Raw genomic sequence first — 24,664 nt, forward strand, 5'->3', positions numbered from 1 at the left:
TATCTAGCTATGCTTCACGTGCACATGCAGAGAATAATGTTAACACTAGAAGCATTTTTGGCAATACATGTATATTGAAAATATGTTTCTATTCAAAGATGTAATTCATGCATGTGTATTTAAATTTTGACAAGAATGCCCCTTTAATGTGTTCTCAATGACTTGTTATACTAGCTGCAGAGTATAAAATGGATGATAAATTACTCCTTTATGTTTCTTTTTGTAAATTAAATTGCTGGATTTGCTCTTTGCAACCACAATGCATCAAAATAGGCTAAGCTTGCAGAGAGATCGGATATCCTTATCTTATACACAGCTGCACTGCAGAAAATGGCCCGTGTACACAGGCTTTAGGACTAGAATTATATAAAAAGGGAACATTTGTATTTAATGCCCTTTTAAACTGTGCACTTCCAAATCACAGTATGCATGAAGTTATTTTAAAGATTACCTGGGTGCGGGGGAGGGCACAGCCTCTCCAGGGTTGGACGAGTGAGGAGGAGGGACATTTCCTTCAATGGGAAGAAACCACTTCAAGTACTTGTCCACTAGGATGAAGTAGGCGCTGTCCGATGTGCTGAAGTGAAGCCCCTGAGGATAATTCTGAGAAGGGAGAATTGCTAAAGGAGTTTTATAGGGACAGTCTACACCAAAATTCTTATTGTTTGAAAAAGATAGATAAAGCCTTTACTACCCATTCCCCAGCTTTGCACAACCAACATTGTTATATTAATAAACTTAATAACATTGAAACCTCTATATTTCTGCCTATTTCTAAGCCACTAGAGACAGCCTCTTATCACGTTTTTTTATTTGCTTTTCGCAACAGGAGACTGCTAGTTCATGGGGGCCATATAGCTAAAGTGCTCACGCCCGGGGAGTTATTTAGGAGTCAGCACAACAGTACTAATTGGCTGAAATGAAAGTCAATAGATAATAAATAAAAAGTCATGTGATCAGGGGGTTGTCAGTAGAGGCTTAGATACAAGGTAATCACAGAGGTAAAAAGTGTATTAATATAACTGTGTTGGTTATACAAAACTGGGGAATGGGTAATAAAGGGATTATCTATCTTTTAAAACAATAAATATTATTCTTCTTCTTTATTTGTAAAGCGCCGACAGATTCCGCAGCGCTGTCCATGGGTACAAGGATAACAGTACAATGGAGAAACAATACGATAAGACAAACATTTTACAGACAAATACAGGGGGAATTGAGGGCCCTATTCCCGTGGGAACTTACAATCTAGACATTCTGGTGCAGACTGTCCCTTTAAGTGACCCATGACACACAGATAAGATTTTCCACGCAGACATATAATAACAATGATAGTTTGCCTACCTTTAAAAGAGAAAATATTCAGAACAGTAAAAAAAAAACAGAAATATTCTATTACTAAACTGAAAAAATGCTATGTACATGTCTTTTTTTTTTTTTAAATGACTGGTTTTCGAAATATTGAAAAAAAATAAGGGTAATATTCCAATGTTCATAAAGCAGTTGGAGCCGCCATATTATTCTTTTTCTGCTTTGGTCAGTTAAAGACCGTTATAAACAGCTTACTAGAGAGTGTGGAACCAATTGCTGTGTGGATTAAATTAAACTACAGGAAAGGGGAACAAAATAAATAATGAAAGTATATTTCAACGTTGTTTTACTATATATACAATTAAACATTTTATATTAATATATCAGTGTTTAATGTCCCTTTAATATCTATATACTTACCCTTTGTGTGAGAAGACAAATGGCAAAGTGGAACATAAAATACTCAAAGGGATCTGAGCAAAAAAAAGGTCAAGGAATGAATGCAAATATTTTATGGAAAATTACAGTTTTATATGTGTGTGCTTATGTATTTAGCAGTCTATATTTATAACACTGTTTCAAACAATGTTGCACATAGAGCCCCCCAATTATCCTACCTTGGCATGCTTTTTAAACAAAAGATACTAAGAGAACAAAGCAAGTTTATTAATTTGCATAAAATAAAAGTTGTTTAAAATAGCAACGCTTTAACTGAGCAATGAAAGCTTAATTTTAACTTAACTTACCCATTAATGCACTTTGCAGCACATACAATACATTGTACAGTCTTAATTTAGTATTTTCACTTATGAGGACAGATCTCCATAGCAAAAAAAAAAAGAAAAAAGAAAAAAGGAGGAGTTGTACTACAGAAATGAAAACTATTTGCTGCTGTGAAACAACGAAGATTTTTTAATAAAACCAAAAATTTACAGTACAGAAAGGAGTACCAAAGATATGTACCCACAATGCCTTATTTTTCTATTTATTTACTGGCATATGTTATGTAGCACCAAAGTGAGATTATTATGGTTGTACAAATGTCGTCATTTGTTAACTTTTATTATGGTTTTCCATTATTCATGTACAGTATCTCAAAAAAGTGATTACACCCCTCACAAAGTAGTGAGTTTACAACCTGTATAACAGTTTAAATTTGCTGTCCCCTCAAAATAACTCAACACACAGCCATTAATGTCTAAACCGTTGGCAACAAAAGTGAGTACACCACTGAGTGGAAATGTCCAGATTGGGCCCAAAGTGTAAATGTGGCCACCATTATTTTCCAGCACTGCCTTAACCCTCTTTTGCATGGAGTTCACAGGTTGCCACTTGAGTCCTCTTCCACTCCTCCATGACAACATCACAGAGCTGGTGGATGTTAGAGACCTTGCGCTCCCCCACCTTCCATTTGAGGATGCCCACAGATGCTCAATAGGGTTTAAGTCTGGAGACATGCTTGGCCAGTCCATCACCTTTACCCTCAGCTTCTTTAGCAAGGCAGTGGTCGTCTTGGAGGTGTGTTTGGGGTCGTTATCATGTTGGAATACTGCGGCCCAGTCTGCTTCAGTATGTCACAGTACATGTTGGCATTCATGGTTCGGTTCCCTCAATGAACTGTAGCTCCTCTGAGCCGGCAGCCCTCATGTAGGCCCAGACCAAGACACTCACACCACCATGCTTGACTGTAGGCAAGACACACTTGTCTTTGTACTCCTCACCTGGTTGCCACCACACACGCTTGACACCATCTGAACCAAATAAGTTTATCTTGGTCTCATCAGACCACAGGACATGGTTCCAGTAATCCATGTCCTTAGTCTGCTTGTATTTAGCAAACTGTTTGCAGGCTTTTTTGTGCATCATCTTTAGAAGAGACTTCATTCTGGGACGACAGCCATGCAGACCAATTTGATGTAGTGTGCAGCGTATGGTCTGAGCACTGACAGACTAACCCCCCCACCCCTTCAACCTCTGCAGCAATGCTGGCAACACTCATATGTCTATTTCCCAAAGACAACCTCTGCATATGACACTGAGCACGTGCAGTCAACTTCTTTGGTCGACCATGGCGAGGCCTGTTCTGAGTGGAACCTGTCCTGTGAAACCGCTGTATGGTCTTGCCCACCGTGCTGCAGCTCAGTTTCAGGGTCTTGGCAATCTTCTTATAGCCTAGGCCATCTTTATGTAGAGCAACAATTCTTTTTTCAGATCCTCAGAGAATTCTCTGCCATGAGGTGCCATGTTGAACTTCCAGTGACCAGTATGAGAGAGTGTGAGAGCGATAACATCAAATTTAACACACCTGCTCCCCATTTACACCTGAGACCTTGTAACACTAACGAGTCACATGACACCGGGGAGGGAAAATGGCCAATTGGGCCCAACTTGGACATTTCCACTTAGGGGTGTACTCACTTTTGTTGCCAACAGTTTAGACATTAATGGATTTGTGTTGAGTAATTTTGAGGGGACAGCAAATGTACACTGTTATACAGGCTGTACACACTACTTTACATTGTAGCAAAGTGTCATTTCTTCAGTGCTGTCACATGAAAAGATATAATAAAATATTTACAAAAATCTGAGGGGTGTACTCACTTTTGTGATATACTGTATCAATAAAAACTCTATAAAGATGAATAAATAAAAAAAATGTAATTGTAAAAAACAGCTTTTACAGAATAAAAGATTCTTCTTGCTCCATTAACACACTAAACTAATTAGATTTATAAAATTTCCATAGTCTTTTACATGTTCAGATCACATAATGTAAGTAGGTAAAACTTGTACAATTCAAAATGTGGATGTGAACAAACAGATTTATCTAAACAGCACATTTTTATTAATGTTAAAATATAATATTGAGCAAGGATATGCGCATTAGTCCTGATGAAACAGGGTTTGACATTTTTTATTCCAGTTGTGGTGCTTTCTCAACTGCTTCAGAGGCGGTGTTAATTTTATTGGTATTGGGGAGTTTGGTAGTTAATTCCCAGGTGTTAGCGAGGACAATACCATGTTAGCTAGTGTGTTCTCAGAAAGTTAAAATCATTTTGCAAGAAAATAACAAAAGTAACAAACAGGTGATACCTTTAATGGCCAACTAATACAGGGCTCGACAAATCCAGGCACTCCTGGTTAAGAGTCTGCAAAACACCCTTGGGTACCCCTTCGCGGGCCACCAGCAGTCGCACCTAAAATTTAGCTTTGTGTGGGAGGATTCTTTTTAGGCCTTGCAGCTGTTAAATACAAATCTAACTTTTATTGAGATATTAATCAATGTGTGTGTAATATATTTATAAATATCTCATAGGGTGGGCCAAACATTTCTGGCTCCTAAATTTATGAGCTGGCTCCTAAAATGTTGAATAAATCTGTTGAGCACTGAACCAATAGGGGTACAATTGCATACTTTCCGGACACTTAGCTGGGTGTCGTCTCCTACGCCGACGACACCCAGCTAATCATCTCACTCACCAGTGACCCGACCACCGCCAAGAGAAACGTCCACGAAGGGCTGACAGCAGTCGCCACCAGGATGAGCTACAACTGCCTAAAGCTGAACGCAGACAAGACCGAAGTCCTCCTCCTCGGTTCCACCACATCCGCTTGGAATAACTCCTAGTGGCCCACAGCCCTCGGACACCCTCCAACCCCCACCGACCATGCACAAGATCTAGGCGTCATCCTGGACTCATCGCTCTCCATGGCCCGGCAAATCAACGCCGTCTCTTCTGCATGCTTCCACACACTTCACCTGCTGCAAAAGATCTTCAAATGGATCCCAACCGAGACCAGGAAGACTGTCACTCACGCCCTCGTCAGCAGCCGACTGGACTATGGTAACGCACTCTACTCCGGCACCACCATCAAGCTCCAAAAGAGACTACAGCGCATTCAGAACGCCTCGGCCAGACTAATCCTCGACATCCCTCGTCAATGCCACATCACCAAACACCTGCGGGACCTGCACTGGCTCCCCATCAACAAAAGAATAACCTTCAAGCTTCTCACCCACGCATTCAAGGCCCTCCACAACATTGGTCCCGAATACGTGAACCACCGCGTTACCTTCTACACCCCTGCCAGACAACTTCGATCGGCCGACCAATCCCTCTCAGTCATCCCCCGCATCAGGAAAACCACAGCGGGAGGCAGATCCTTTTCTCACCTGGCAGCCAAGACTTGGAACACCCTCCCGCTGCACCTCAGACAAGCTACCGCCCTAACTAAGTTCATAAAGGACCTTAAGATCTGGCTCTTCGACTGAACTGCAACGGGTGAATAGCCACGCTTTACAAGAACCCGATAGATAGATAGAAAGATAGATAGGTCACTTTGTCAGGCATTCAGCTGAAAGCTTGTAATTGTATCCCCTATTAATTAGCCATTAAAGGTAGCACCTGTACATCTCTTCTGTTATTTTGTTGCAAAAAAAAGATTTTTACTTTCTTTGAACTATAACCAATATCCTGGAAATTATTTTTTTTTTAAAGCCAAAATTGTGGCAGAATTTTTAAAGGACACTGCATGCAATTCTGTCTTTAATCCAAAAGACGGTAATTCAAAATGTATTCAAGACATGAAAAATGTATTACGGAAGTTAATACATGCATTTTTAGCTTAATCCACAAATATAAAGTGTGTTAAGTGCCTCTTATCTTGGCATCCTTTGTTGAAGGTATAAAAGACTTTCGGTCTTGTCCACAAAAAAAAAAAAAATGTTGCCAGATGGGTGGCATTATGAAAAATCCAGGTGGAGGCAGTGTCATAAATTGCAATATTATAACTTTTTATGTTATTTATATATGTTACTTAAGCTAAACACAAATTAATTGCATCATCTAAAATAAATTAACTTAATGATTTGTACAACAAATGTTAAAAAAAAAATATTAGCTAATTTTAGCTTAATATTGGGTAAAATTTTAGCCGGCTGGTCAGTAAAATCAGTGTGCACCACGCCAGGCCCAGACGGCCTGCCCTCCGAATTTTATAAAGTCCTGCAACCACAGCTCACCACCACCCTTACTCGACTGTTCAACTCCTTCTTGGGGACAGACTCGCGTCCCTCAAAGGAATTCATGGCGGCACACATCACGCTTATCCCCAAACCAGGCAAGGACCATTCCTTGCCGGAATCATATAGGCCCATTTCACTCCTCAATGTGGACTATAAGATGTTCACCAAACTTATAGCAAACAGACTCAAAACCATTCTCCCGGACCTGATCCACCCAGACCAGACCGGCTTTATATTCAAGCGCACATCTGTGGTGAATTTGCGTAGAGTCTTACAGGTTATAGACTTCTACTGGACAAAGGGAAATAGCGAGGAAGTAAAGGGGGATCGGGAGGCCTTCCTGTTGTCATTGGACGCTGAGAAGGCCTTCGATAGAGTGGAATGGCCCCACCTGATAGAATCCCTTCGTAGATTTGGTTTTAAAGGCCCCTTTTTGGACATACTAGGCAAAATCTACGACTCACCAGTGGCCAGAGTTCTCTCTAATGGCCTCTTCTCGGAAGACCTCTATTTGCAGAGGGGAACCAGACAAGGCTGCCCTCTCTCCCCGCTATTGTTCAACTTAGCATTGGAGCCACTGGCTATAAAGCTCAGACGGACATACCCAGGCATAGTAATAAAGGGGGTCCCCCTTCACTTGGCTTTATACGCGGATGATATGCTATTATTTATCGACTCTCCTCAATTGTATGTCCCCATTATACTGCAAACAATTGAGGAATTCGGTAGTTTGTCAGGGTACAAGATAAACGCCTCCAAATCAGAGGTCTTGTGGCTGCTTAGACAGCCACATATTGTCCATAATTTCCCTTTTGTGGAGGCTACAGAAGGACTCACATACTTAGGCATCCAGCTGTACCGAGATCCTTCGCGTATTTACAAATCGAATTTATCTAATAAGTGCACACAACTATCTTCCCAACTAGCGAATTGGCTCAATCTCCCTCTGGGACTATCGGGCAGAATTAATCTGGTCAAGATGACCATTTTGCCGAAAATCCTCTACCCAATGCTCATGCTGCCATTTCTTCTAACCAAAGCTGACTTACAACGGCTAACCCGAGCAATCTCTCACTTTATCTGGAAACAGAACAAACCGAGAATAGCGATGGAAAAATTACACCTTCCATACTCTGCTGGAGGCTTGGCCCTCCCGAATATAAAACTTTATAACTGGGCGGCGTTGGCTAGGTTGGTTTTAGACTGGCAGCTGGAAACAGCGCACTTTGGAGACAATAGGTTGGAAAGAGCTGTAGTAGCCCCGGTCTCGTTGGCATTCCTACCTTATGGAAATGGGAAATCACTCCCTGCTGACATCCTTAATAATGTAGCATACAGAGACCCATTGAGAGCCTGGCACATGATTCACAGATATCTCCAGATAGACTCTCCCTCCGTGAGACTCATCCCAGTGGTGGGAAATCCAGACTTTCCCGCAGGAATGGATCAGGAACCATTTCGTATTTGGGAGAGGCTAGGCCTCAAAGTTATAGGAGATGTGTTGGATCCGCTGCAACGCACAGTCCGCACATTTCAGGAGATAAAATCCAAATTCTCAATCCCAAATGGTCATTTCTATGCCTACTTACAGCTAAGGCACTATATAGGATCGATACAAGCGTCTAATGAGAACTTCTGGGAAATATCCCCATTCGTAATAGCTCAGAACATGTTCCGGATGGAATCATTCTCCCTATCCCACATTTATGCGCGGCTACTGCGACAAAAAGAACCTGCGATTTTGGCAAAAATGTTGCTAAAACTCAGTATCATATGCTCGACAGAACTGACTACACAAGACATTGAAGAGAGCCTGGAGAAGGCCAGACAAGCATCATTAGCGACCACACATAGAGAATCACAGGTCAGACTACTACACTTGGATTATATCACCCCACACAGACTTTCTAAATGGGATAATCGAATCCCGGACCACTGTATTAAATGTAGAATGACCACCCCCTCGCTACAACATTATTTCTACACCTGTCCGATGATCAGGAGATTTTGGGCTCAATGTCAATACTGGCTAAAGTCTACTTTCCAAATAGACATCAAATTCACAGAACTAGAAATCTTCCTACTTAAATGGGAAGAGACACACAAGAGACTGCACAAATTCCTTTCTCTATACACCATACTGGCCAGACACTGCATCCTCACAAGATGGATCACTAGGCAACCACCAACAATAGCACAGTTAAACCACATGGTGCTTAAACAGCTCTTTGTGGAACAGCATGATGTCAAACTCGACACAGTAAATAGGCTTCGCCCCTTCCTTCGCAAATGGAGCTTATACATAGACAAGTTAGATCCTTCCATACAGACGCAAATAATGAAACCTTTTGCTCACCTAGAGGCAGTCTTACAAATGAATATCAGAGGGGAAAGACAGAACCTGCCGGATAGAGAGCACAACAATGCCTCCTTAGAGGTCATGTTATTCTGATATGAGTAAATTCCTTTTTTTTTTTTTTTTTTCTTCTTTTCCTCCCCCTCCCTCTCTCCCCTTTTTTCTCTCATGCTCTGCTTGCTCTTCTCTCCCCCTCCCCCCTTTGTTTCCCCCCTACTCCCACACGTTTTCTGATTTGGTTGAGGATTGGAAAACAGAGGCACCAGATAGTTAACTGTACTTGTGATAGACTTGGGTTAAGTTATAAGTTGTAAATTGTATTTTATTGTTTCATTGTTTAAAATATGAAAATTCCCAAAGGTACGGAGTGTAAAGCCAAGAGAACTCATCGGAACTGCACTTTCCAGTTCAGTGGACTCACGGTACTACATGGACATTATCCTCTAAAAACAGACACGAATATTTGTATATGTGACACTATCTGTATGTATATTGATTGCACGAATTGTCTGAGATTTCCACTGTACTTACTCCGTTTCCTTTAATAAAAGAGAATTTAAAAAAAAAAAAAAAAAAATCAGTGTGCACCGAAAATAAAAGCACGGATTTCAGTTCTGCTGCTATAGGATTTTGTTAAATATGAATAAAATAACTCTTGGACTATATGATAGCACTATACTAAAAAAATAAATTAAAAAACAGTTTAAAAACGTATGCAAGGTGAGAGGGCCAGACAATTTCTGGGATGCACAGGCCATAATTAAACATTGTTGTATTCCCATGTGGTAAGTTTGCAAACCTGCTAAGATGCCCTTACCTCTATGATTTGCATAGAACTATTATCCCTCAACTGATAAGTGTAGTATAAAAAGATACAACAGTCAAATATAAACTTAAAATGCATCCCTATAGCAGTTTATTTGCCTAATCATCTGTGACCTATCTGTTTAACCACTACTAAACATTTAAGGACATAGAAAAACATGCACACTCCAGTGGTTCCCAGCATAAAAGGGATATGTGCATCAGTTAATATAATACAGGGTCTGTAATACAAATAATTCCCCAAATAAGAATTATTTAGTGCTGACTGCTGTACTAAATGGCATTATTCATGTGCATCTAGAGGCTGATTATACCTACATGGATATATTTGTAATATTGTAAGCAGCTTTTCAAAAATAATTCTCATAAGGGCCCTGTGCATTTCTCATCTATGTGTTCAGGTCCAGTGACTGAACTGGGAATTAATCATGCTCAACTGTACACCTTTATGCTTCTATAATGGATTATCATATTTTGTCATTTTTATGTTGATTCACTGATATGGACTATAAACTAGCCTGGAATTTCCCACTAGTCCTAAACTAATGGGAAATTGCTTTGGACAAGAAAGAAATTAAGCTTATTCCTTAAATTGACAAGTTGTTTTTTTAACCTTACTCTTCATCTATAATGACACCTTTGCAGTCCCAAGAATTAATTTATTATTTATATTGCACTGTCTGACATGTGAATATTGCATATGGGGTAAACAGTGTTTGGTAATATTAATTTTGAGTTCTTCATAGCAATATATTATTAGATTACATGCTGAGTATTCCTTTACCTTTTGTGCTGTAATGCAAATTGAAGACAAATTAAGCCAGAATTAGTGACCTCACATACATGCATTTAAATTAGTAAAGCAAGGCCTCTTAAAGGATATTTAGAGCCAAATTAAGACCAAGTCCACCCGAAGAAGGAAACTGAATTTTGTTGTGGTAAAGTGGACATTCGGGCAACACACGTTCATGGATGGATGCACGGACTGGACCCTGGCAAATTAAAAAACAGCAAATTGACACGAAATGCTGCAGATTCACTAATAATATCTGTCATTGCACATTTAATGATATCACTTACTGGAAGATAAGAGACAGGAAAGTCATATCTGTATTCCTCAGCCTGTAGCTTATAAACCAGTTTCATCATAGCTCCGCTGTGAATAGAAAAAAAATTATAGAAGTTGTTCCTAAAATCCTGCGAATCCTTGATAATAGTGTGTTGTTCTAATCATTATCAATATAAAACTGAATTAAGCATAGGAAATTAACTTAAATAAGATGGCTACAATATATTATATACCATCTTTCTCAGAGAACATTGTATTGCAATTTATAATGTTGATACATGCAAAAACAAACATAAACCCACTACCATGATTATTTACGAAAATGCCTATTCCCCATACCTACATTAATTTTGGGCCTAGTCTTATATCACAAGACAACATACCATAAGTGCAAGTACAGTCCTTTCATATAACACAAACATAGTTCCAGTTAAATCACATTTCCTAATTATATATTCAAATACAAACCCTCTAGAGAGATTCTATATAATTACTAAAAACTAACCGATTACAGTAAGCGTTTTATTTAAATGTCTTGCCCTTATTAAATATACATAAGCCAGAGCTTGGCACATACTATTATTTACTGATGACTACATATATCTGCATTCTTTTTTTTTTTTTGGAATATAAAAATGTAAAATTTGTTGTATTTTTTTATGTCAGTATCTCAGTCCATGATACAGACACGTGCAAAGCTTTAACACAGTCCTTACCTGGGGACAAGAAACTCCAAAGCAGCATGAAACTCCTGAGGATTTATTCTCTCCTGGAAGTATCTCAAATTCCAGCCAACAATAGTGCCATCCAAGCTGCCGAATATTATCTCTACCAGCCATGGAAAAATTGCATGTAATTCCTAGAAATGGAAAAAAACAACCTTAGCTGTGTCTAGTCCACAAGACAAGACATTGTATTTATACCTACTTTCTAAAGAAGGCTTTCAAATATACAGGAATACATTGTGAAATATATGCATACGTAGCTAATTCTGAATGGGAGATCCCACAACTTAATTTTTTTTTTTGACAAGTACCTCTGTGAGTGTGTGTGTGTATATATATATATATATATATATATATATTATATATCAGTTGATCGATTTTCTACAATACATTGTTGAAAAAAGAAATATAGCAAAGACAATGTAATTATAGTCTTCTGAAGAGATAAAAACATTTTGAATTAACTAAACTATCAAATCTATTAAAAATATTTAGAATTCTTTAACCTCTTGGATTAATGTTGAGCAGAATATAAACTAAAGCCCTAAGAGGGTTGATAAAACGATATAAGGTAGTGGGAAAAGAACAATTGTCTTTTACATGCAGATTTAAATAAAGAAAGTGCCTTTATAGTCAGTTAAAAGTGAAAGTCAGCCCTAGCGTTTTTTGAAACGCTAGGATTGACTATTGAAACAAGTAAAGGGGACTTTCATTCAAGAAGTATAAGAGACTTCATGTAGAAAGCGCTGTTATTTGTGTCAACCGATCACCATTCTGAGCTGTTAAGGAAGCCCATGGCAGATCGCCGTTTTGCTTAAAAGGTGACGATTTCACCTCTTAGCGAATAGCCATGCGGTAAATCTGGCTCCCAAGGGCGCACGGCTATTTGCTGAGGTGAGTTTTTTTGCCGTGGGCTTCGTTAGCAGCTAAGAACAGCGATCGATTGAAACAAATAAAAAGAGCTTTCTAAAGGGGACTTTTATTTATCTTATACTTATTTTGTTTCAATAAGTCAATCCTAGCGTTTCAAAATCGGATAGTCAACACCAGAATATTTGTTAAAAAAAAAAAATAAAAAAAAATAGATAATCCCTTTATTACCCATTCCCCAGTTTTGCATAACCAACACAGTTATAATAATACACATTTTACCTCTGCAATTACCTTGTATCTATACCACTGCAAACTGACCCCTTATTTCAGTTCTTTTGACAGACTTGCAATTTAGCCAATCAGTGCTCACTCCTAGGTAACTTCACGTGCGTGAGCTCAATGTTATCTGTATGAAACACGTGAACTAATGCCCTCTAGTGGTGAAAAACTGTCAAAATGCATTTAGATTAAAGGTGGCCTTCAAAGTCTAAGAAATTAGCATATAAACCTCCTACGTTCAGCTTTCAAATAAGAATACCAAGAGAACAAAGCAAAATTGGTGATAAAAGTAAATTGGAAAGTTGTTTCAAATTACATGCCCTATTTGGATCATGAAAGTTTTTTTGGACTTGACTGTCCCTTTAATAAAGTTACATCATGCATATAATTAAAATCTATTGAATTACCTAAACCTATATAATAAAAATTAGAGGGTAAACCCAAGTGCCTTATCTTTTTGATTCATGTTATATTTCTATTTACACATCATATGGAAAAAAAATAAGTTTTATGTAAAACAAAATTAAGTGATATCAAATTCATATGTATAAATAAAACCTAGTGAATGTGTCTACAATCTACTCCAGAATTTTTATTATTTAAAAAGATAGATAATCCATTTATTACCCATTTTCCAGTTTAGCATAACCAACATGGTTATATTATACCTTATATCTAAGCCTCTGCAGACTGCCCCCTTATCTCAGTTCTTATGACAAGACTTGCATTTTAGCCAATCAGTGCTGATTTATCAATAACTCCACTGGAGTGAGCACAAGGTTATCTATATGGCACATATGAACCAGCGCTGTCTAACTGTGAAAAAATGTCAAAATGCACAGCAATAAGAGGCAGCCTTCAAGGGCTTGGAAATTACAAAGAATACCAAGAGAACAAAGCAAATTTGACGATAAAAGTAAATATTGGAAAGTTGTTTAAAATTGCACGCCCTATCTGAATCATGAAACTTTAATTTTGACTAGACTGTCCCTTTAAGTGAAAAAAAAAATGAAGTGACATACATGCTGTCTATAAAAGGACAAAACACACACTACTCTCACAAAAACCCTTCTGTAGGGGAACTAACATATTGCTTGATTGGTTAACCTATAGAAAGAAAAAATAACATTGCTCTCTGCATTGCCAAATAGACAGACACACACTGCTTTTACAGAAGGGGCCAAGCACTCAGGCACAAAGCTATTGCCATTAGTCTATAGACAGTGTCAGGTGCACAGACAATTCTTTTTTACCTTGGCAGGGAAATCCTCAATGACTCGAACCAGATCCAGACATCTCTGTATGAATGGCTTGTTAATACAGTCGGTCTTCAGTGAGGCCTACAGCAATAAAGACAATTAATATATAATGCTATAACGTGCCACAGCAAAACAATTCTGAGAGTGTGGATCACTGGCAGATATGTGAGTCTAACAGAAACACAGATATGTTCAAGGGAGGTATAAGAAATAAGCATTTAGAGATGCAAATAAAACTGCCATTAAAATGCGAGACTGTGAATAAAAGGTACACTGTTAGATCCAGCAAAGTGTATGAGATTGAGATGAAAAAAAAAAGACATATAAATACCTGTGTTTAAAGTGACATTAGCCCATATGTAAGCATATCTCACAGTTTGTTTCTTAAATGCATGTCCCTGTCCTAAATATACTTTTCTTTTAGGTCTTGCATATGTTTGTCCTTTCTACTAACAGAGGTGGTATTTATCATTGTTAACTAGAGACCAGCTCTTCAAAAACATTAACTTTAAAACTTATTAGAGATTTTTTAATACTGCTTTTTCATATGCATGGCAGAAACATTTTTTTTTGGTAAAAATAACTTTTGAGTACCTTTTTCTGGGACTATTAAACCCTAGCACAGTACATAAAATACATTTCCCATATAATAAATGAAATAACTTAAAATCAAGCATTCATTTTGAACTTTATGTTCCTTATCTAAATATCTGCAGGTGTCAACAGGGACACAAGTGCCATAATTAAGCTGCACATGGTCAGAATGCATTTATGGCATATCCCTGTCAGCCTCTTGCCTCTACATTTACTGCATTTAATGTAGATTTAAATGAATATTGAGAGAATATTTATGGTATAAGTTATGCTGGGGACACACCATAAAAAGAATATAATATCCATTTAACGTTAGATAGAAATGTACAGACACACTTTAGAGATTTTTGTAAAATGTTGGGACACAAGTTAACAAAACCCGATGAAAGGTATGCGAAGCTAGGGTGTTTATGTAAACATGAGCGTGCCCTTATATAGTGTCAGTATACAAATGTAAGCAAGCTTTAATGTGTCTGTATTCGGCCTTAAACACTATGCCAGCCTCTCACCAGCAGAAAGCTGGGCTGCGGGCTTCCCCCAGGCAGACTCATATCCCCCACCGCAGTGTCTCCGGTTACTGGTTCGAGCCTCGCGCCAGTAGGAAACACAACCCAGGACGATTTCGTGACGTTTTGAAATCATGCGTGCATAAAAGTTTCCCCACCGTTCAGAGCAGGCGCGCTTTAATGACGTCACGCGTTTCCTTGGTGACTGAGATGGCTTCAAAAAGAAATGAAACAGAGTTGTTTTTGTGTGTGTGTCGTGTTCTACTGGTTTGTGTGATAGCGGGCAGTAATACGATGCGCTAATATATTCAGTAACGGTTTAAATCTATATTCTGTGTGAGACTGTGAGTGGTCCTCCTCTGGGTTTATTTGGCGTTCATACACTTGATGTCTAAGAATGCGATCGGTACAAACGCTTGAGGATCTAGAAGATTTAAATCTATTTGTAGACTTTACATAAATCTGTAGGCTTGTGGTACCTGAAGTCATACAGTACCACTGAAAAAACCTACACTCTATATCCCACCATGTACATTCTTTTACAACTGAGCAGTCATTGTACTCCTTGGTTACCAGTAAAATTTCAAATAATTTTTTCTTTCTTGATTGCAGCTGATTCTAAAAGTAGGTTTACATGAAATTATATCAGTTTTTCTATCGAATGACAAGTGTGAATGACAAAATGGAATAGATTTCAAAGGGAAACATTAAATGTGGCACAGATACATAACTTGGAGACATATCTCATACATATTTGGCAAATATATTCACAAAGTACATTAGCAAATTCCAAGAGTAAAATTACCTGGGACTATAACTGTTTTCTAAGGAATGATAAGGGTGAATGACAAAATGGAATACCAATAAACTTTAAAGGACCAGCAAATACAGTAGATTTGCACAATCAACATATGCATGATAAAAAGACAATGCAATAGCACTTAGGGCTAGATTTACCAAGCAAGGTCGGACAGGTGTATATATTCGCCCCTGTCTGCCCCAGCTCGCCTCTGGTGGGCAGACATCTGCTGGCACACAAGCACTAATTCAACATTGCACACAAGCGCTAATTTGCGCTTGTGTACAATCCCACCTCTGCTTACGCACAGCCAATCATGCACTGGCAGGAGCTGTCTATGTCCCCGGTGAGACGAGTCCGGGGAGATTGATATTCTCCACCTAAGAGGTGGAAAAGAGGTTAGAGAAGCAGTGGTCTGATGACTGCTGCTTGATAAATCGTGACTGCAGGTTCTCTTGTGAGAACCTGCAGTCATAGGGAGGCGAAGGGCTTGATAAATCGAGCCCTTAGTCTAAACTTCAAATAAGTGTTGATTTTTTTTCTGTCAAATTTTAAAGTTATATGTATTTCCACTTCCCCTGTATGATGTGACAGCCATTAGCCAATCACAAATGCATATACGTATATTCTGTGAATTCTTTCACATGCTCAGTAGGAGTTGGTGACTCAAAAAGTGTAAATATAAAAAGACTGTGCACATTTTGTTAATGGAGGTAAATAGGAAAGTTGTTTAAAATTGTATGCTCTATCTGAATCATGAACAATGACAAACAATAGCACTATTGAGGTTTTCCCTCTAGTATATCAGATACTAGTATATTATACTGATAAAGTAATATTCAGAGGGAATGGTGCTTATGCATAAGGTTAAAAACTTGAAAAGGAGTGGAAAACAGAGGAAATTCCACAGAAAAAGATGCATATATAGCACTCTAAAAACAATTTAAAAATCCAAGATATTAGCAAGACAATATTGCTAATATCTTGGATTTTTAAATTGTTTGTGACCCTATTTTAACTTATTTTATTTCAATAAAGGTTATGTTTTAACCCTTTCTGGTAACTCATACCACTAGTCTTGGCCTAGAGTGCTATATGTGCATCATTTTATGTGGAATTTCCTCTGTTTTCCACTCCTTTTCAAGTTTTGAACCTTATGCATAAGCACCATTCCCTCTGAATATTACTTTATCAGTATATTATACTAGTATCTGATATAATAAATAGAGGGAAAGCCTCAATAGTGCCATTGTTTGTTTGTCATTGTTCATTTGAGTATCATATCTGGTATATCCATATCTTCTAAACAATAGAGCACACAGAATAAAATAGATTTATTTTCTTATTATGGATTCTACCTTAATTCAAGATAGAAAAGCCAGACAGCTCAAAAGAGCAGCTAATTTCAATTAAATCTTTGAAGAGGGTAATACATCTGGAGGAACCACAGTTCCCACATCACTAGAAGAGGCATTGAGAGATATTCACAGAACCATGCTAAGACAAGACAAAGTATGGTGTAACCGCCATTTTATTGATAAATACATTGAGAAAAAACTTATACCCAGAGGCCTGAGAATACAGCTGTTTTCAGCATTTGAATTTAAAGATCATTCTCTAACAATAGAGTAAGAGGAAGCATTATCCGAATGCTCAGCCAAATTGATGAACATTTTGGTCAAACATGAACGCTCAGAATATGACTTACTTGAGGCCAAAATTAAAGAACAAAATAAAATTTTCAAAAATTTGAACATAACTCGGAGTGTAATCAAAAAGAGCTGGATAAATACAAGGAGTGCAGAATTATTAGGCAAGTTGTATTTTTGAGGATTAATTTTATTATTGAACAACAACCATGTTCTCAATGAACCCAAAAAACTCATTAATATCAAAGCTGAATAGTTTTGGAAGTAGTTTTTAGTTTGTTTTTAGTTATAGCTATTTTAGGGGGATATCTGTGTGTGCAGGTGACTATTACTGTGCATAATTATTAGGCAACTTAACAAAAAACAAATATATACCCATTTCAATTATTTATTTTTACCAGTGAAACCAATATAACATCTCAACATTCACAAATATACATTTCTGACATTCAAAAACAAAACAAAAACAAATCAGTGACCAATATAGCCACCTTTCTTTGCAAGGACACTCAAAAGCCTGCCATCCATGGATTCTGTCAGTGTTTTGATCTGTTCACCATCAACATTGCGTGCAGCAGCAACCACAGCCTCCCAGACACTGTTCAGAGAGGTGTACTGTTTTCCCTCCTTGTAAATCTCACATTTGATGATTGACCACAGGTTCTCAATGGGGTTCAGATCAGGTGAACAAGGAGGCCATGTCATTAGATTTTCTTCTTTTATACCCTTTCTTGCCAGCCACGCTGTGGAGTACTTGGACACGTGTGATGGAGCATTGTCCTGCATGAAAATCATGTTTTTCTTGAAGGATGCAGACTTCTTCCTGTACCACTGCTTGAAGAAGGTGTCTTCCAGAAACTGGCAGTAGGACTGGGAGTTGAGCTTGACTCCATCCTCAACCCGAAAAGGCCCCACAAGCTCATCTTTGATGATACCAGCCCAAACCAGTACTCCACCTCCACCTTGCTGGCGTCTGAGTCGGACTGGAGCTCTCTGCCCTTTACCAATCCAGCCACGGGCCCATCCATCTGGCCCATCAAGACTCACTCTCATTTCATCAGTCCATAAAACCTTAGAAAAATCAGTCTTGAGATATTTCTTGGCCCAGTCTTGACGTTTCAGCTTGTGTGTCTTGTTCAGTGGTGGTCGTCTTTCAGCCTTTCTTACCTTGGCCATGTCTCTGAGTATTGCACACCTTGTGCTTTTGGGCACTCCACTGATGTTGCAGCTCTGAAATATGGCCAAACTGGTGGCAAGTGGCATCTTGGCAGCTGCACGCTTGACTTTTCTCAGTTCATGGGCAGTTATTTTGCGCCTTGGTTTTTCCACACGCTTCTTGCGACCCTGTTGACTATTTTGAATGAAACGCTTGATTGTTCGATGATCACGCTTCAGAAGCTTTGCAATTTTAAGAGTGCTGCATCCCTCTGCAAGATATCTCACTATTTTTGACTTTTCTGAGCCTGTCAAGTCCTTCTTTTGACCCATTTTGCCAAAGGAAAGGAAGTTGCCTAATAATTATGCACACCTGATATAGGGTGTTGATGTCATTAGACCACACCCCTTCTCATTACAGAGATGCACATCACCTAATATGCTTAATTGGTAGTAGGCTTTCGAGCCTATACAGCTTGGAGTAAGACAACATGCATAAAGAGGATGATGTGGTCAAAATACTCATTTGCCTAATAATTCTGCACTCCCTGTATGAACTAGAACTCAAAAATACAAAACAAGGCAAACTGAATAGAGATAAAAGTGAATTTCTCAAATAATAGAATATATACATTGCACAAAACAGGATTTTATAGAAATACCAACAGGAACCCCAAAGTAAACATCATTCAAAGTGATGTTTCAGATACCAATAGTGAAGAAGGAAGTTCCACTAGTACCACTTCTGAAAGCACACCCTCCCTCCTGTTAGTACCAAGATCCTCTAGCCAAAATAAAAGAAAATATTTTTTAGATTCGGGAGATCAGGGAGGAGAACACACAGAGGGGGAGGAATACTCAAAAAAACCACCAGAGGACACAATCGGCCACAAAGAGACCATCAGGGACATTAGAGACAACCCAGGAGGGAACCGAGCCCCTTCTCTCAGATTTGACTGAATCACTGAGAGTGATTAATTTATCTCAATTACCCTTATCACAGGAACACATTTCTGTGCTCTCCAAAGGCTTATCATTTTGTCCATCTAATGATGTTGACAAATTTGAAATTATTAATGATGTGCAACTATATATAAGGAAATTACTTCTCCAAAAACACTTATCTCAGAATCCCAATGAGGGAGGGTGAACTGAAGAAGAACTTCTGACTCTTAATGATTTGGAAAGCTTATTTACAGAATCTGATTCCCTTACACCAGAAAAGTGGAGAAATAAATTGAGTAACAAATCCACTTTTGTACCCAGAAATATTAACGCCCCACAATTAGAAACTTTTAGGGATCTTGTATGCAGTGATATTACTACTTTAAAATTATCTCCTAAACATCATACTCTCACATATAAAGAACACTTGGCAATCCAAGAAATGAGACAATGGGATGAGGTGGTTATTTGGGGTTCAGATAAAGGAGGTAACATTGTTATCTGGCCATTGGAAATTTATTTAAATGAAGCTTCAAAATAACTTAAGGACAAGAGCTGCTACACAAAACTTTTATACAATCCATTGGAAAGATATCTAAAAATATATTCTAATATGGTAAACCTGGCATTCAAAGATGGTATAATTACACAAAAGGAGAGAAGATTTTTGAATGTAGAAAAACCCAAGATGGCAACATTCTATATGATACCGAAGACACACACACAAATTTACAGACACCTCCAGGCAGACCCATAGTCTCAGGTATTGGTTGTCTGACGGAGAAGGCCAGCCAATATGTAGATCACAGGCTACGCCAATGTGTTCAAGAACTGCCTTCATACGTACAAGACACCATGCAAGTGTTACAGAGACTAGATAATCTTACTCTAAATGATTCTACGTGGTTAGTCACCACTGATGTAGAATCACTGTACACCTCAATAGATCACAAAAAGGGCATACAAGCCGTGAAATACTTTTTGGAACAGAATTCACTAAAAGGTTCAGATCATGACAGATTTGTCCTGAAATTATTGGAATTTATACTGTGTTACAACTTCTTTATATTTTATAATCAATTTTACCTACAAACTCGTGGAACAGCCATGGGGACCACCTGTGCCCCCACCTATGCCAATTTGTTCCTTGGCTGGTGAGAGGCAGAATTTGTATTTACAGAAAACAATATTAAGTACACAGATAACATCCCCCTGTGGATTCGTTTTATCGATGACATCTTTATATGGGAAGTTTTACATTCTGAATTACAAGAATTTCTGAATCTTAAATCAGAATAATTTAAATATAAAGTTGACACATGAGGGAAATCAGTCAAAGATCAATTTTCTGGACATAACAATCTGCAAAAATAAATAAGGGATTGTAAGTACTGACTTATATAGAAAACCTACAGCCACAAATAGTCTACTCCACAGTACTAGTGCACATGTTCCAGGAACAATGAGAGGCGTACCCACTGGTGAATTTTTGAGACTCCGCAGAAACTGCTCAGAGGACCATGGCCTCGATCCGATATACAGCGTCACCCGCAGAAGCCGGCGACGCCAAAATTTGCGCGGGTTTGGTATCCTATATACAGTGTAACCTAGAAGTTACGCTCGTATATTTCTGCCTTCGCCCGTAGTTTTTTGGGCCATAGACAGGTATACCAAACCTGCGCAGTTTGGTATCCAATATACAGCGTAAGGACTTACGTGGCGAAAATGGAGAAATCTTACTCCATTTTCACCTCGCCACAAAATGCAGCCGTAGTAAGCCTTACGCTGTCTATTGGAGCCCCGTAACTCCCTAAACTACCTGCCAAATAAAACCTAACGCATGCGCAATGTCTATCTACCTGTCAACCACGATCCCCCGCCGCAATCCCTTATAAAGTATTTAACCCCTAAACCGCCGCTCCCGGACCCCACTGCTCCTACATTAAATGTATAACCCCCTAATGTGATCCCCCTACACCGTCGCCACCTACATTACATACCCCTAATGTGAGCCCCTTACACCGCCGCCATCTACATTACATACCCCCTAATGTGAGCTCCTACCCCGCCGCCAGCTATATTAAATTATTAACCCCTAATCTAATCCCCCTACCCCGCCGCCAGCTATATTAAATTATTAACCCCTAATCTAATCCCCCTACCCCGCCGCCAGCTATATTAAATTATTAACCCCCAATCTAATCCCCCTACCCCGCCGCCAGCTATATTAAATTATTAACCCCTAATCTAATCCCCCTACACCGCCGCCAGCTATATTAAAATTATTAACCCCTAATCTAATCCCCCTACACTGCCGCCAGCTATATTAAAATTATTAACCCCTAATTTAATCCCCCTACACCGCCGCCAGCTATATTAAATACATTGACCCCTAATCTAATCCCCCTAAAGTAATAACCTCTATTACCAGCCCTTAAAAGGGCCTTTTGCGTGACATTGCCCCAAAGTTACAGCTCTATTGCCAGCCCTTAAAAGGGCTTTTTGCGGGGCATTTCCCCAAAGTAATCAGCTCTTTTACCAGCCCTTAAAAGGGCTTTTAGCGGGGCATTGTCACAAAGTAATCAGCTCTTTTGCCTATAATCTAAATCTCCCTACACCGCCGCCACCTATAATAAATGTATTACCCCCTAATCTAATCCCCCTACACCGCCGACACCTATATTAAATAGATTAACCCCTAATCGAATCCCTCTACACCGCCGCCAGCTATATTAACTATATTAACCCAAATTATATTAGGGTTAATATAGTTAATATAGTTATTAGATTATATATATTAACTATATTAACCCTATCTAACCCTAACACCCCTAACTAAATTCTTATTAAAATAAATATAATTAATATTAATATTATTAATTAAAATATTCCTATTTAAAACGAAATACTTACCTATAAAATAAACCCTAAGATAGCTACAATATAATTAATAATTACATTGTAGCTATTTTAGGGTTTATATTTATTTTACAGGTAACTTGGTATTTATTTTAACTAGGTACAATAGCTATTAAATAGTTAATAACTATTTAATAGCTACCTAGTTAAAATAATTACCAATTTACCTGTAAAATAAATCCTAACCTAAGTTACAAATACACCTACACTATCAATAAATTAAATAAACTACAAATATCTAAACTAAACTACAATTAAATACACTAAACCAAATTACCAAAAAAAAACAAACACTAAATTACAAAAAAAAAGATTACAAGAATTTTAAGCTAATTACACCTATTCTAAGCCCCCTAATAAAATAACAAAGCCCCCCAAAATAAAAAAAAATCCTTACCCTAATCTAAATTACAAAAGTTAACAGCTCTATTACCAGCCCTTAAAAGGGCCTTTTGTGGGGCATGCCCCAAAGAAATCAGCTCTTTTGCCTGTAAAAAAAACAACACCCCCCCATTACAACCCACCACCAACATACCCCTATTCTAACCCACCCAATCCCCCCTTAAAAAAACCTAAGTCTAACCCCCAAGTGTTCCTTACCTGTCCTGAAGACCGGCGTCTGGAACTGAAGACTGGCGATGCTGGAACTGAAGATCGGCGACGCTGGAACCGAAGACCTCTGGAACTGAAGACCGGAGCCGGAATTCAAGGTACGCAATTAAAAATGTAATTCTATTGGCTGATTAGAATAGCCAATAGAATTACAGTTGCTCTTATTCTATTGGCTATTCAAATCAGCCAATAGAATTAAAGTAGCTTGCATCCGATTGGCTGATTTGAATTTGAAGGCTCAAATCAGCCAATAGGAATTCATGGGACGCCATTTTTAATCGCGTACCTTGAATTCCTATTCAGTGTACGGCGGCAATCGTATGAAGAGGATCCTCCACGTTCCAGCTCCGGTCTTCAGTTCCAGAGGTCTTCGGTTCCAGCGTCGCCGGTCTTCAGTTCCAGATGGACGGTCTTCAGCTCCGCGGTCATCGGTCTTCAACTCCTCCGCTCCGCGCCGGCTGGATCCTGGAAGAAGAAGAGGTCGCCGCCTGGAAGAAGACATCTCCGCCTGGAACAGGACCTTCTACGCCGGTCTTCAGGACAGGTAAGGAGCACTTGGGGGTTAGACTTAGGTTTTTTTTAAGGGGGGATTGGGTGGGTTAGAATAGGGGTATGTGGGTGGTGGGTTGTAATGGGGGGGTTGTTTTTTTTACAGGCAAAAGAGCTGATTTCTTTGGGGCATGCCCCACAAAAGGCCCTTTTAAGGGCTGCTAATAGAGCTGTTAACTTTTGTAATTTAGATTAGGGTAGGGAATTTTTTTTATTTTGGGGGGCTTTGTTATTTTATTAGGGGGCTTAGAATAGGTGTAATTAGCTTAAAATTCTTGTAATCTTTTTTTATTTTTTGTAATTTAGTGTTTTTTTTTTGTAATTTAGTTTAGTGTATTTAATTGTAGTTTAGTTTAGATATTTGTAGTTTATTTAATTTATTGATAGTGTAGGTGTATTTGTAATTTAGGTTAGGATTTATTTTACAGGTAAATTGGTAATTATTTTAACTAGGTAGCTATTAAATAGTTATTAACTATTTAATAGCTATTGTACCTAGTTAAAATAAATACCAAGTTACCTGTAAAATAAATATAAACCCTAAAATAGCTACAATGTAATTATTAATTATATTGTAGCTATCTTAGGGTTTATTTTATAGGTAAGTATTTAGTTTTAAATAGGAATATTTTAATTAATAATTTTAATAAGAATATAGTTAGGGGTGTTAGGGTTAGATAGGGTTAATATAGTTAATATATATAATCTAATAACTATATTAACTATATTAAACCTAATATAATTAGGGTTAATATAGGTGGCGGTGGTGTAGGGGGTCAGATTAGGGGTTAATCTATTTAATATAGGTGGCAGCGGTGTAGGGAGATTAGATTAGGGGGTAATACATTTATTATAGGTGGCGGCGTTGTAGGGGGATTAGATTAGGGGGTAATACATTTATTATAGGTGGCGGCGGTGTAAGGGGATTAGATTAGGGGGTAATACATTTATTATTGGTGGCGGCGGTGTTGGGGGATTTAGATTATAGGCAAAAGAGCTGATTACTTTGTGACAATGCCCCGCAAAAAGCCCTTTTAAGGGCTGGTAAAAGAGCTGATTACTTTGGGGAAATGCCCCGCAAAAAGCCCTTTTAAGGGCTGGCAATAGAGCTGTTACTTTGGGGCAATGTCACGCAAAAGGCTCTTTTAAGGGCTGGTAATAGAGGTGATTACTTTAGGGGGATTAGATTAGGGGTTAATGTATTTAATATAGC

The 24,664-nt window shown here is 38.4% G+C and overlaps 1 protein-coding gene across 2 annotated transcripts in view; it reads right to left on the reverse strand.

The window, feature by feature from the left end:
- SMPD4 (sphingomyelin phosphodiesterase 4) overlaps positions 1–14,971 on the reverse strand; it is a 130,514-nt gene extending 115,543 nt beyond the window's left edge. For both annotated transcript variants that reach the window (XM_053701984.1, XM_053701983.1), the window contains exons 1-7: positions 14,827–14,971; positions 13,718–13,804; positions 11,304–11,446; positions 10,599–10,674; positions 10,399–10,510; positions 1,732–1,781; positions 452–603 (exon numbers count right to left, since the gene is read on the reverse strand). In XM_053701984.1, the coding sequence (XP_053557959.1) occupies positions 452–603; positions 1,732–1,781; positions 10,399–10,510; positions 10,599–10,674; positions 11,304–11,446; positions 13,718–13,804; positions 14,827–14,868 (662 nt within the window). In that variant the 5' untranslated portion in view covers positions 14,869–14,971. The remainder of the gene's footprint in view (positions 1–451; positions 604–1,731; positions 1,782–10,398; positions 10,511–10,598; positions 10,675–11,303; positions 11,447–13,717; positions 13,805–14,826) is intronic.
- Positions 14,972–24,664: the final 9,693 nt, after the last annotated feature.

This window comes from Bombina bombina, chromosome 2 (assembly GCF_027579735.1).
Source record: "Bombina bombina isolate aBomBom1 chromosome 2, aBomBom1.pri, whole genome shotgun sequence".
Taxonomy (NCBI): domain Eukaryota; kingdom Metazoa; phylum Chordata; class Amphibia; order Anura; family Bombinatoridae; genus Bombina; species Bombina bombina.